The sequence below is a fragment of the Antennarius striatus genome, chromosome 11 (genome assembly GCF_040054535.1).
Source record: "Antennarius striatus isolate MH-2024 chromosome 11, ASM4005453v1, whole genome shotgun sequence".
NCBI lineage: Eukaryota > Metazoa > Chordata > Actinopteri > Lophiiformes > Antennariidae > Antennarius > Antennarius striatus.
Genome location: NC_090786.1, coordinates 9,153,124 through 9,168,230, shown reverse-complemented (window position 1 = coordinate 9,168,230; position 15,107 = coordinate 9,153,124). Strand labels below are relative to the sequence as shown.

The window sequence follows — 15,107 nt, the reverse complement described above, 5'->3', positions numbered from 1 at the left end:
TGCAACTTTGTGTTGGTTTGGATGTACACTGTGTACATTGTTTTTGTTGGGAAAAATAAAACATATTTGTTACAGTGTATTTGTTCTGAGTATAAAACAAATATTGAAATATTTTACAACACTTTTTTCTGTACTGTCTGTAGTAAGTGTAACACTGAACAAAAAATGCCCAAGTCCTTATGATGAAAGGAGAAGAAGTGTTTTCCATTCATTACAGTGTTTTACATTGAGCACATCAGTGTTCAAAGTGTTCTTATAAATCTCTACTTATTTGATGGTTTGTGTTTGTCATTTGACAACAAAACACCGTTTTGAGAAGAGATAACATTTTTTTGAAAGTAATGCTTCATTTTGCAGAAGAAGTGAGAGGTTTTAACCATTGTGTGTTTTTGGATTTGTGTGTAGAGTTCTGAGAGTATGAAGCATGCTTTCAGAAAATGTGTGTAAGCAATCGAGAAAGACTGTAATATGAACACGAACAATCAAAAAACCTTAACCGTATATCAGGGTCCTTTAAACTGCAAATATATTTTGTAGCAGGATTTTACTAGAGAATAGCATGATTTATTTTAAAGATGACGGTAATGGCAGCGAATAAATACAAGTGACTGTCTCAATATGGTGAAGCCTCCTCAAAGAAATCTCTGCAGAATGATGAATGTGTTGTTTGACACAAGAAGACACACAATCATCTGCTGAAGGGGAACAACTAGCCAACTGTGGTCTAGAATTTTACTTCAAGTGTGTGGAAACTTGAAACCTCAGCACATAGTCACTGAAAATAAGAGTCCGTAAGAGATATCTTGTTTCCACAAGGTAAATATCTGCAACATTTCTGTATTTAAAGTGGGGGTTTTTTATTTTGAATTTGATACTGAATTGATAAAAGTAATTGTTATTTTATTTTTTGATAATTCAGAAAATTTCAAAACTGCCCCAGAAACAACCAAAACCAAAGACTCTGTTTACTACGACACAAAGAAAAGATGCCAACCATTGCTCAACAAGTTATAATGCTTTTGTAGTAACAGTTTACCTAAACTATTTTTTCTTTACAGAATAACCCTCGAGTCAGTCACTTTTAGCACCAACGCCACACACACCAGAGGGCATGCTCCCCTAACCAAGAGTGTTGTATACTTATGGTGACCTGACAGCCCAAGCAAACGTCTTGACCTTCATAATGAAAATCCTTCATAAGGTGTCTGTTGGAATATCTCAATGTTGTTCCAAAAGCTCAGACTAATCTAAGATGGTGGCTAATCTGTTACCACTGTGCTTGGATTGGTCCGACCTTTTGAACGCCATTAAGTCCACACGTTGGAATTAAACTTTGTCCTAACTACAGTCACAACACACCTCCTGCTTGGTCTGATCCTCAATGAGCTCAATGACAGGTGTTTGTGTGCGTGCATGTGTGTGTGTGTGTTTGTCTGGTAGAGGTATGGAATATTATAAAACGATACCTCCATTTTCTGGGATGTTGTTGATGATAATGGGACAGAATTTTATGGTCACCCATCTGTCGTTTTTCCTATCATTACATTGGCTGAGTTTTTTTTTGGTACTGGTACCTTGGTTGGTTTGGATCTGCCTTTGGGAGCCGACTCCAGCAGCACTGGCCGATAAGTCTAATGACTTGCTGGCGAGGCCAATTCATGGTTACTTTGCTTCCTGGCACTGTTTGCTCAAGCATTTATCAGTCATGCTCACATTAAGTGGGGTTGCAGTGTCCATGTGTGCCTACAGAGCACCTGCAGCATGCACTCTTGATGTCTTCTACCGCGCAATGAATGCATCCACACACATGCAGTGATTTAGATTTAGGTTTTCACAGAGCCCATAATATCAGCATTTCACCATTGAGTCACCATGGACGATGCATATTGCACAATGCTAGTATTTAGAGATTTTGTACACGTAGGAATTCCTTTTGAAGCTGCAGGAATTTCTCTTCACCTTTGAGCCATAATATTGAATGCTCACATCAGCCTCCACCTTTGTCCTCTTGTGAATATCATCACCAGGGCTGTTTGTGCAACATGACAGGTACCGATGTGAATGTCGAGCAACATATCCACTTTGAAGCCTATAAATAACACACTTTTCATAGAACGGCAATATCAATCAACTTGGACCCATGTGAGAGAGCGTGGAGTGGGCAGGATCGAAATTGGAGACTCAAGCTCGCGAAGGAGAGTTTGCCGAGACGAGGGAGTGAGAGTGAGGAAAAACGGCTCAAGGGGCTGGCACTCTTAAAGGACCACCAGATCACAAATAATAAAACTGCAAGGCAGGGAGGGAGGGGAGGGTAAAAAGAGGGAAGGAAAATATGTTGAGCGAAAGGGAAGGTCGGGGAGAATAGAGGAGGGAGTCGTCCGTGTGCCAGGAGCGCTGCGACTGGTCCTGCTCAATAATTTTTTCCCTGTCTCTTTTATTTACCTCTCTTTTCTTCTCCTGTGCACAGCCGTCGCACGGCTCGTCTTTTTTTTTTCCCCTTCGTCTTTTCCATTCCCGTCCGCTACCCTTCCTTCTCTCCCTCCCTCTCGCTCTCTCTGTCTTTCTGTGACTCGCAACAAAAGGCTGACTGAGTGAGCCTGACGTCTGAATGAATAGCCCAAACCTGCCATGAAAAGAGAGGAGAGGGTGACGGAGCAGGGAAGAAGGAGCTGAGAAGAAAAGATAGAAGTGATCTGGCTGAAGAGGCAGACAGCGGAGAGCCCACTGAAGTGCTGATTGCCAGCTGAAGACGAGTTGAGATACCATTTTTTCCCTCCCCCTTCTTGGAGATTAAAGGAGTTGCTTTAACCGCACAGGCGGGGTGGTGGTGGTGGTGGGGCAATCCTTATTCTTGCTCTCCTGCAACCCCCCCCCCCCCGCTCCTCCTCCTCCCTTGTCCATTGCCATTCTGTGCCACCTTCTTTTTTTCCCCCTCACCCTCCAGAGTGCTCATCATCTGAAAAAGAAAAATGGAGGTTCTGGGGTTGAGGTGACGAAGGAGGACAGATTTGGAAACAAGCAGTGGGAGAGTAAGAGAGGACAGGAGGGACGCTGGAGGAGGAGGTAGTGAGGAGAGGATAACCCCAGGGCATACTGTGTGAGAATCCCCTCAAACCCTATTTTTTTTAACCCCCTCCTCTGCGTTTCCTCTGCCATGTGCAGCTCCTGATTTGAAGAATGTGGAGACAGCATTTTCCAGGCAAGGAGCATGTTTCCCATTGTCTTGTGCAAATGTGTGTGAGTGTATTTCTCAAGAGTAATAATAAAAAGCTGCGGTGCGTGTATGTGATTATGTGATGGAAAAAGGGGGGGAAGGGGGGGCCTGATTTGGTTTCAAGGCTAATGAGCCTCTTATAGCTTTGCAATTAAGTGTCATGAATTCTCTCTCTCTCTCTCTCTCTCTCTCTCTCTCTCTCTCTCTCTCTCGCTCTCTCTCTCTCTCTCTCTCTCTCTCTCTCTCTCTCTCTCTCTCTCTCTGTGTGTGTGTCCATGAGAACAGTGTTTTCTTGGTTTGAAACTACAGCATTCACTTCAGCATTAGTAGATTGTGGGAACTGGTGGGTTGTAATTTAGCAGGTCACAGAAAAATGGACAAATGTCAGCTTGTGACCATTCAAAATGCATTTGTAGCTTGTTAGTTTTCATTTAGAATTATAATACATGGCAAGAAAATTCCATAGCACATTAACATGCATGATACGCTGGAGAAAATTGAATTCAGGTGTGATTTGCACCATAAAACACCCAAACTTAAAACCAACAGCTTATTACCTCCAGATGGATTTGATATATTTTGTAATTTTGTAAAAATAGCTTTTTTTTACATTAACATAACTCTCGTGCTTTCACAGCAGTTTTAAGTTTCTGATTAAACCACTGTAAGGTTTTTTCTAAGTTCTTTCAGTCTAATGTGTTTCATGTAGTTGTTAAATAAAACTTTATATTGTCAGAATTCCTAAATTGTTCTTAGGTTCCTCTTGTTGGTGGCATTCATTTTTTTGCAAATGCCAACCATTCTTTTGAGCAACATCCACATTCTGGAAACGTACCCACTGTCATTCTTGCGAGTTTGATCCACAACTTGAGGATAATCCGAAGAAAGTGGACGTCAGGCCGGCGGTGCGTTTATTTTGTTTTTCTTGTATGAGTCCTTCTTCAGTCATGGTAACTTTGTGTTGTTATGATCACGTGCACCAAGTGCGCCGTGCACGCACTGTCAATGCACATGCACAGCAAACAGTTTATCCTGCCAGGCTTCAATAGGCACCGTATGTGTGGATTGCAGTGGGGTTTTGAAGGGTCTGTTTTGTAAAAAGAGTGGCGTGTGCAATAACATCAGATCGCATACCATTAAGTTACAGTCAAAGATGACACATATTGCACACTCTTAATTTCACGCTTCTTGATTTTGGATACTCTGGTTTTTCCTTCACTTGCGGATCTACCTTGTGTGTGTGTGTGTGTGTGTGTGTGTGTGTGTGTGTGTGTGTGTGTGTGTGTGTGTGTGTGTGTGTGTGTGTGTGTGTGTGTGTGTGTGAGTTAAAGCTGCAATGGATGGTCCACTGTTTATCAGCACTGACAGCTGCTTTTGTCTCAGGACCACAGTCGTTTTTAGGCCTCGCTAGCAAAGCACAAAAGACAACATTGACAGAGGAGGTGGTGAAAGATGGATGCTCTTCTTCCTCACTTTTGTCTTGTATTTACCACTGACACCACCTGTGATATCTTTATGTAGGAGTATATTTTCCATTTTCCTCCCCACCTCTGTCTTATAGTTTAACATGTAATTTAACTCTGCTTCTCTTTCCCTTTTATCTCCCTCTCCTCCCTTACTCCCCACCCCTCTTGGCTGGGCATTTGTGTAGTGATAAGTTTGGAAGAGAGCAGGCAAAAGGAGGACAAACAAGGCCTTTGTGTGTTCACATAGTGGAAGAGAAGACAGGCTGGGGTGGCAGCAGTGTAGTCGGGCCGGTGGGGGCCTGGAGAAGGCAAGTCTGCCAGAAAATAAGATTACCCTTCCTCTCTTTAATACAGATGCCAAGGGATTGTAAACACACTTGAGAAAGTAGACACTCCCAAGAATACAGGCTCCAGAGCCTCTTAAACATGTACACACCGTTATAGTGTAACATTGCTGCTTTCTAATGTACATAGCATTCAGGTGGACGTTTAGCAGCAGGACAATAGAGGCCCGATGTAGAACTGAAGGGAACACTGACAGCTGTGAATGCCCTTATGCATTTAATTCAACATTGGTTTCATCTGTGGAGTGTGTGAAGCCAACGGCACCCAAATTCTTACTGTTGGGCCTTAGCAAGACTATGTGACTTCCTGATGTCTTCCTGAAAAAGACCGCAGAGACCCCGACACTGCTCGTGAGATCTCCATAATTGAGTTTCCAGGGTGGTGGCCTGCGGTATGTTGAATTTTTGGAAGACAGATTGGATGAAACCATGCTTTACATTTCTTGCTGCCGCACTTGCCACAATTAAAAGCAATCTGGGTTATTGCCCCCTGCCCTAGCTTGTGAGTTGCTAGGTAACCAGAAGCAACTGTTGGTCCTCAGCCCATTGAGCCTGTTTTGGCTCTGCGTCAACTGCGGTGTAGTTTTCTCTAAAAGCTTGAAGTGAAGTTGGCGACCATGAATTGGGTCCTGGATATGACATGGAAAATTTCCCTCACTCCTTCTTTTTGTTTTTGCAGTATTATTGTTTTTCTGATGTGGTGTGGGAGCCTCCATGGTATGAACTCATTAGTCTGAGTATTTCATCACCTTTCTACCACCAGGGACATGGTGGTGGGAAATGGAGCATTTAGGGGTTAAAAGTTTGCTGGAAGAAGACGCATGTAATCAACATAATTTTTTGAAAATTACATCAAAGTGTCGCTCCTCAGTGAGAAGAGGATACTGAACCAACTCAGGGCTATTAGGAGAGATTTGAGATGTCAGAGTACACAGTGTAATTAATCTGGATATTATAATGGCACAGGTGAGTTACCGTGACTCTGCAGTCCCAAAGTGGACCATTTACCTTTCCAAATATTTAACAGCATAGCAAACAAGCCACAAGTAAATCTGCGGGGAGTGAATTAACTTCCAAATGAAAAAGTCTTTGTTAGCCAACCGAGGCCCGCTAGAGATCCATGAAACCACAAACCAGAGCGCACAATCTGTCAGTAGACGAATAAAGATAACTTATGTAGTGCGATGTAATTAAATATCAATTTAAAGATTGGTTTCCAAACCCAAAGGGAGAAACACAGGTTTTAGTTAAGGTTTATTTTCTTTCATTGATTGATTGTTTTTGCTCTATTTAGAAAATGATCCCTCTCTCTGAAAACTGACTCAGATGGTCTGGTATATTTTTTGAGCTGCCATTCTCATATCAGCCCTTCCAAATAAGAATAGCTTGTGTCACTAAATGGAGACATACTACTAGTTCTGATTTTTTTTTTCAAACTATTTACGTGCTCAAAAAGATGATATTTCTGTTGTCAGGATCCAAAAAGGCTTTTGAACATCTGTAATCCATTTGTGGTTGAAAGTACACCCTTGCCAACTCTGCCAAAAGTTTTCATACTTCCTGTCCATTCATCCAGTTTGTAATTAACGTTGGCTAAAGAATCAACCTTAGTTCATTCAAGCTTCCCTTGAGGAATCTAACAACACATAACCTCCACTGTTTAAGTGATCTGCAGTCACGCTGAACGCAGTTTGGATTTTGTTCGTCAAGCCGTTGGCTTCCTATCTTTTATTGCTATAGCTGGCTTTCAGACACTGCTGACTGCTGGGTAATGATGAACACTTTTGGGTACGATAACAGGAAATTAACATGAGCAATTTTCATTTTTATCTGTAATGCTACCAGCCAAAATATCCTACTACTTAATATAAACCACCTTTAGTCGTGTTGTTTCTGCTGCTAGCAGAGTTTACATAACAGCAAATAAGCACTTGAGAAATGGCTCCATGGTACATTTTTTGTCCCTCTTTTAAGCGAGTCTGTTTTTTTCAGACTTGGCATTGTATGAGACTGTGTGTTTGGACAGGGAGAGGGTTGGCTTTGCTTCTGCTTCCTAGGGTTCAGGTTGTGGTTTGGGCTGTGGGTGGGTCAGTTGGAAAGCTGCCCCCCAAACTACCCATGCTTGTGCATGGGAGGGAGAAAAACATTCACAGAGAGACATCGGCAGGACATGAAGTTAGTCAAATAAAGAAAATGAATGTGTGTGTGTGTGTGTGTGTGTGTGTGTGTGTGTGTGTGTGTGTGTGTGTGTGTGTGTGTGTGTGTGTTAGTGTGTGTGTGTGTATGAGAGAGAGAGAGAGAGAGAGAGAGAGAGAGAGAGAGAGAGAGAGAGAGAGAGAGAGAGAGAGAGAGAGAATACGTAGTTGATTTAGTAACATGACAGGAAGAATACCTTACACCAGTGAGTCATTATACTCAATTACCTGCTACTGATTGAGTAGGTCATTGTCTTGTTATTAGTCAGTAATAATTTCATCTCCTCTGTATGAAAAGCTTTGTTTTGTTCCAATTCATGGTCTCAGCATAATGTTTATAGTTCAGTTCATCATCTGAAATAAGCGGACACATGGCTGCCTGCTATGTTTCCGTGCACATCCATGAGATGATTTAGTTCTAGAAAAATGATGAAAATATTACACCTCAGATTTCAGGGACAAAAACACACTGTATATCCCTTGTTTGTCTGACATGAAGACGGATAAAGTCTCTTGTGTCGGCGAAGGGCCTCTCCAGAGAGGGCAGTATGTGCTCCACTGTACAGTTGGTCCACAGCTGGGCTCTGGATCCAGTTAGAAACAAACATCTGTCCCATCTCTTTTTTTAGGTGGAAGGATCCGTTGTCAATAAAAGTCATATTTCTGGATGGAGCAAGGTCAGATAAGAGAGGGAAGTATTACACTTGGGTTAAATCAGTTAATCTAAACCTTAATCTATAAAAACAGTTTTTACTGAAATCATGAATTCAGCCATGTCATGATGTAATGATGTAGTGTTGTGTGAATCCTGAGCCTCCCTTGGCCGGTTTCTCAAGTCCACAACATTTTAACAAAGAGAAGGAGCCATGATTTGAACAGTTATTAAAATCTGAGTCACGCTGTTATCTACCGAAGACATGAGACACAGTTCAGTGTTGGGTCCCTGCTGTTAATCATCGTAAACTTGTTTACTCAGTGTTTTGGCACTCGTACACAAATATTCAGCCCTAAAAGTCATCAGTGCTTCTTGGTTCAAGACCTGGAAGATGTTTAGTGTGTTAGCACCTCCTCACATTCAGAGCTCCTATCAAATAGGCAAAAAAACAAAACAAAACAAAAAAAACATGAAGGGAAGCTTCTCCTCATCCTCCACTGAGTATAGTCATTCTTCTTCTCCAATAATGGACAATGACATGTTTTCTTTTTTGAACATGTACATATAGTACACACTAAATACATATAGTAAAGGATTTATGAACTGAAAGTCACCTCATGACTTCCATGTTAGTGGTTCCCTGTGAGACGCCTTTCACTCAAACCAAATCACCCATCAAGCAACGGACATGGAAGCATGAAGCGGTCCATTCAAGCAGTAATACGGATGCAAAATATTATGCTGAAGCAGTGCATGGTTCACTCTAGGGCTGGGGGACAGGATTTGAAATGACCATAATTTCAAACTTGAGCCTCAATTACAATTAATGAATGTTATTTATTGTCTATGATGTTTTACAGTGCCTGTATTAAAATGCATTGAAATGTTAAAGCTGAGAAGTTTCTGTTTTTGTGTAATTTTCCCAAAATGTGGACACACAAGTTAACAAAAGTTAATTGTAATCATTTGTCTTCTCACAGTAACCTTTTCTGTCTCCGGGGCTCATGAAAGCCAGACAGGCTCATCTAAATGTGACAGTGAGTGAAAAGCTGCTGGTGGCGTTTTACCGCTCCACAATACAGAGCTCTGAAAGAGGGTTATTAACATAGTACAAAAATCATCGACTGCCCTCCCACCACTCCGTCACACTAAAAACTGTTGCCTCTCCAGAGCACATGTTGTTGCTAAAGACCAAGCTCACCCCAGTCACAACGTACAGATGATTAAAAGGTATATGTTAGAGAACTATGCAATTGCTACTGAGAGTATGCAACGTGACAAAACAGTTACTGGTGTCTGCTGTCTATTTAGCAAAATAGTGAAAACAATATATTTCTGTTTTATTCTACTTAATATCATACAGTGCTTTTTTTCTTTCCTATCATAAGTTTTACAGTATATATATATGTATATATATATACATGTATATACAGTATGTACTGTATGTGTGTGTGTGTGTGTGTGTGTGTGTGTGTGTGTGTGTGTGTGTGTGTGTGTGTGTGTGTGTGTGTGTGTGTGTGTAATATACAGATAGATAGATAGATAGATAGATAGATATGGCTATGTACTGTATGTATAGTGTGTGTGTGTGTGTGTGTGTGTGTGTGTGTGTGTGTGTGTGTGTGTGTGTGTGTGTGTGTGTGTGTGTGTGTGTGTGTGTGTGTGTGTGTGTGTGTGTGTGTGTGTGTGTGTGTGTGTGTGTGTGTGTGTGTGTGTGTGTGTGTGTGTGTGTGTGTGTGTGGGAATGCTTCACGTTGGGAACCATGCATGTAGAGAACATCCCCGCTCACCTTTTCTACGTCACACAAAGACACGGCGGATGGAACCAAAGATTTTAAATTTTGACTCATCAGACCAAAGCACAGATTTCCACTGGTCTGACGTCCATTCCTTGTGTTCCTTGGCACAAATAAATCTTTTCTGCTTGTTGCTTTTCCTTTGTAGTGGTTTCTGAGCAGCTATTTGACCACAAAGGACTAATATGTGCAGTCTCTTGTACAGGTGATGGAGAGATTTGTGTGCTACTTGAACTATTTATGGCATTTAGCAGGACTCTAAGGTGCTGCTAATTTACTATTTCTGAGGCTGGTCACTGATCTGAAAAGTTGCATTGAATGTAAAACTACGTGAAACCAAAAAAAGAGTGGGAAAAGACAGAACATTGTTTAGTTGCATCTTTCAAGTGTTTAAAACTCACACCTAAATTATTTTCCTAGCCAAAGTGAAGGCAGTAAATGAGGAAGAGGAGCAAAGCTGAGAGCTATAGAAACGTTGCTGTGAACTCTTTGAAATTGAATCAGGTAGCGGCAGCACACATGGAGGACGAGTGCACCTGCTTGAGAATGTCATCTTTCATGTTGTCTGAAGCTCATCACTGATGATTATAATTGGTTTAAGATCATCAGATTGTCGGTAGACTTGTGGAAGGAGGTGTGTGTGAGTGTGTGTGTGTTGTGTGGTGTTTCTGAAATGAAATATTAAATCCCTGAAACTCATTAACTTTGGTGTGACAGTCTCTGGAGAGATGGAGACAAAAGGCCTTTACAGAGTCTTAGTCAACAACGCCTTTCAAGCGGCGTGTTCGTTATTCTTGGAGCACACATTCACCTCCTCATCACTCAACAGGTAGTAGATCATGTATGAACACATCATCTGTTTTCTGTCACCACAGTGATTGATGGAGGGTTGAATTCTTTCTGTCCAAAACCAACAAGCTCCTTCAAATCCCTGTCCAGGTATCCGACTCATTAAGACCCTAATGAAGAGCCTTGTTAGCAGTTAATTATTCACACATTCTTCATCTGTTAAATGCGGTGCCATGTTCTCCCTTATTAGTCTATTAGCCACCAGGAAATAATTAACTGCATTTTGATCTGCTTGTTGCAAGTGACACTTCTTTTTTCTACCAGGTGCTTCAGTTCAGTGAATAGTATGCATAAATGATGGTGTTTGCTGTTTGTCTCCACTGTCATCTGAGGGTGTGTGTTTTTCATACACAGTTGCTCGTCTCTGTTTTCTTTGCATATCAGTGTGTTTCCACGCGTGGGACTAGGGATAGAAGTATTTTTCTTCCTCATCCAGTTTTGAGCTGTGATAGCGATGAAAAGGTACGAATGAGGAGAGTTTCGGAGCCACAGGTGTCTCTGCCAATAAGAGCATCGGTTTATTATTTATAAAGAGTTTACCACTCAAAGTCTCCTCTGATCTGCTTCACTGGGACTGCGTGGGTGTCGTTCCATCACCTTTTACAGCGGCCTGGCATCGCATTACAAGCCAGGCAACCAACCAGCATCAAGTTAAGAATAAATACATGGAACATCACTTTCTCATGCCTTTGCTAAGAGAAAGTGGACAGACGATGGAATTACCATTGTCTGTCCATCCATATGGAAATATCTCAGTAAAAATTAATACTGTTCATATTCACTCAAACAGTTTAAAGTAAGTTTAGGGGGCCTAAATTGTGGAGCAGCACAGGAACGGATAGGGTCCTCTTCAATGCAACCTTGCAGAAAAGAGAAGGAGGCTCCTGCCACAGAGATTAAGCACGGTTAACTGAGACATTGTCACATTTGCATGCACTTCTTGTTTCCTTTTCTCGTCATGTGCATGCGATTTGTATAAAGTACATATGTTAGCATGCTGTAGTTGTGTAGGTCACACAAACTGTCCTTGCTTCTTAAAACTGTCAGAGAGACCGACAGAGCGAGCAGGCTTGGATGTCTTTTGCAGCAGCGCAGATGTCGCTAAATAAAATATTTCATAATCCTGCCCAAATCCTCTAATCACCATGACAACAGGCTGCAAGGAGCCAAGGAGAGTGGTGGTGCTGTGCAGACCCCTCCTTTTCTTTTGCATCTTTTTAGTGGAATTTGGGACCGTGCTCGTTTGACACAGTAAAGTCAGCCAGTCGGCGCCCGCATGAGTGTTGAGTAAGACTTTCAGATGCTGCCACGGTTGTGGTTTCCAGCTGTTTTCGAAACCACAACTTATCAACAACATGACGAGAAACACGGCAAAACCAGAAAGGCTCAAATCAGGAGACGACCGCAAGTTTGAATTAGATTGTTATCGTTGAGCTCCTGATTTCCCTCAGCATCTGAGCGAGGCTGGCTTTAGGGTGTAAACTGTGGACAAGGAGCACACACACACACACACACTGGAGCTTCTGTATGGTGATAGGATAATGGAGATGATGACCTCATGGGGTGAAAGGACCTGTTGCCTGGTAACAGTGTGGATAACAGCGAGAGAGGGGTGTATTCATATCACCAGTGTGTGTGTGTGTGTGTGCGTGTGTGTGTGTGTGTGCATGCACGTGTACATGATATTGACCATGTTTCCAAGTATTACAAAAAGAGATTGTCGTTTAAAGTAGACACACTCAGTGTGTGTGTGTGTATGTGTGTGTGTGTTTCAGTGATCACATCGTCCTAGCCCATGTAAACACTGCTTGGAAGCATTTCCTACATGTTCCTGCGTCTCCTGCAGTTCATTTGACTCTGTGTGCCCGACATAAATATTTAACTCCCTCTCTTCTCCCCCCTTGTCTCCCTGCAGGTATTCGGCCCCAGATTATGAATGGGCCCATGCACCCGCGCCCCCTGGTGGCGCTGCTGGATGGCCGCGACTGCACCGTGGAGATGCCGATCCTCAAAGATCTGGCCACAGTCGCTTTCTGTGACGCCCAGTCCACACAGGAGATCCACGAAAAGGTGCGCGCATCCCGTTTCCATCTGTAATTCTTACTGTTTCAAATGGACTGCTGACCCGGTTCTCTAAGCTTTGTCGAAACCTTTGAGAGACTCATTATTAAAAAGCCCATTTTAACAGTCTTTATGTATGTAATTAACTTATATTAGTTCTTGTTGATTTGCTGTCAATTTTATGTTTCATTTTTGATGTTGCCTGGAGCCATCTGGCGCTGCTAGAGATTAAGTATTGAGCGAATACGCTTCAAATCTGCCTCGTGGCTCTGCCAAGAAAAACATAAAAAGGGAAAACGTGGAATCGAAACTGATTTGTCATGTGGCGGAGCGACACTTATACTGTTGTCTTCTCTCTCTTGATACGGTAACAAAGCAGGACAACACAAAAACAGGCAAGAGAAGAATACTTTTTGTCTGTTTAAATTATATGAAACATTTTCTGGTTCATGAGCAGCAATTGAAGACTTTTATTTTATAAATAAAACACAGACAGGAAATAAGGCAAACAGAACACATTGTGTGTCAGAGCAGCCCACATTGAAACACTAATGATTAAAGCACAGACAGACACACAAGATGAACTTTAAGCAAAATAATTTCCTTTAGATGTGTGCAGAAGAATAATCTCGCTCCTCCTTCGCACTCCTCCTCTGTGATGTTCAACTAATATTTCAGCCAACTTACTTGTTCCACTCTCCCAGCTCAACTGTAATGGTTTCATCACTGACTTTAATCCCACTGGGTGCTGAAGTGCTGCTTTGTTAAATTTGGAGGGGGAGGAGGAGGAGGCTGGTAATAGAAATGCAGTATAATTGTTTGGAGCCTGAGTGGGTGAAGCATTTGTCTTATTTTACTGTCGTTACACTGGAGCCAGTCGGTAGCAATTTTCCTATACAAGCTTGAAGGTTTCTGTTTTTACCGTTGTAAAGAGAACAGAAGGGAGGAGGGATTTCCCTTCACGTCGGAATGATCTCAGCAAAAAATGCAACTCCCAGTAGAAATTCCGTGCACCTTTTGCCATTTTCATTTTAAAGCTTGTTTGCAGCACTTGACCAAATGTAGAGGTTAACTGGAAGAAACCCAAATTTTTAAAAAATGGAATTGTTTTTTTCATTTTAACACTCCAGTCTGCTCCTGGCTTTCTGAGCTCACAAACATGCAAAAACACGAAGCGTCACTGGCCAGAGAGATGCTCTTATAGTTACATATTTCACATACTGAGCACCCATCAGGGAGAATAGATGTTGGCAGCGTTCCCATGACTATAACTGCACAGCAGAGGGTGCAGATGGGGTGCTGCGTGTGTATGCGCACACCACACACACACACACACACACACACACACACACACACACGCACTTTTTGCAATTTACAGTAGTAAAGCACTGTTTAAACAAATTATATAAACAAACTAAGCAACAGAAAAAGGCCCACTGCTGTCTTTTTGCATGAGCTGCCTCTCAGTGACCAGATGCAGCCGTTAGGGGATCTGTTGTTTACAAAAGCAGCAGAAACACGTTCTCTTAGAGACGACCAGTTAAACTGTTAGGGCTATTCCCGTCGAGTACGTGAACCCATCGTAGTCTCTTTACCAGTGAAGTAATGTCTTCAAAAAGACCAACAACACTTTTCAAATTCATGTAAATGTGGAGTTTGGTGTTTGTTCCAGTGTCATTGGCATTGCTGTTCAGCAAACTCATGTTTTTTTATGAAGTGCAGCTGTTTGACTAGCACAAAAAAAAAAAAAAAAGCCCTCCCATCGTTGAGAATGAATGTCACTGAGAACATTATGTGTCTCTTGTTTCACACTGAAATCACATCATCAGTCAGGACAAAGGAACATTTCAAGAGAAATGAAGCGTTTTGGTGAAAACAGTGTTTAGATTTGAATCTCTTCATTTGGGAGCCTGACGTTTCACAGTGTAGAAAGAGGAAATGCTAGGCAGACTCTTTTTAAAGAGCATGAAAACTCTAAAATAAAAATATTTCATATAGACGTCTCATGTTTTAATCTATTTAAACTCATTTGCCTTGTTTTGTGCAAACGGCATAATCTCAGTAAAGTAGTTTGATATTTTATGAAATGAGTTTTTTCCACTTAGATGAGGGGATTAATGCCTCCCTTCACGCTGAGCGTGTACCTAGAGGCACCAGGCGATTAGATGTGCCACCCAGCAACTATAAAACTCAAAAGCTTTGCAAATGTGCCGCTGCTCACGTATGGAATAAACCTCTTGTGTTGCTGTTGTCAAGGGCTTTGTGGGCTTTGCGGGATTCATATTTCCTTGCTGCGGGACAAAAAGTGCGATGGTGTGGCACGCCAGCTCCGACTGCAGAAGACTCCTTAAACAAATTAACACAATGCAAAACCCATTTGCTCACTTTTTCCACTCCATGTAAACTTGCTCTCATCTTATTTTCCTGTTGCTTTCACAGTCTGCTCTGATTGTGTGTCATTTTCCAGCATTGTCTCCAGGCAAGCCTGGCACTGCTTTGCTTCACTCTTATAATGAGATTAATGTAT

General features: G+C 41.9%; 1 protein-coding gene across 5 annotated transcripts in view; it reads left to right on the top strand.

The window, feature by feature from the left end:
* LOC137603369 (C-terminal-binding protein 2-like) overlaps window positions 1-15,107 on the top strand; it is a 58,024-nt gene that overhangs the window by 35,462 nt on the left and 7,455 nt on the right. For all 5 annotated transcript variants that reach the window (XR_011037270.1, XM_068326749.1, XM_068326751.1 and 2 more), the window contains one exon: window positions 12,435-12,589. Coding sequence is in view for 4 of the 5 variants with exons in the window: in XM_068326749.1 (XP_068182850.1) it covers window positions 12,435-12,589 (155 nt within the window). In the remaining variant the exon portion in view is untranslated. The remainder of the gene's footprint in view (window positions 1-12,434; window positions 12,590-15,107) is intronic.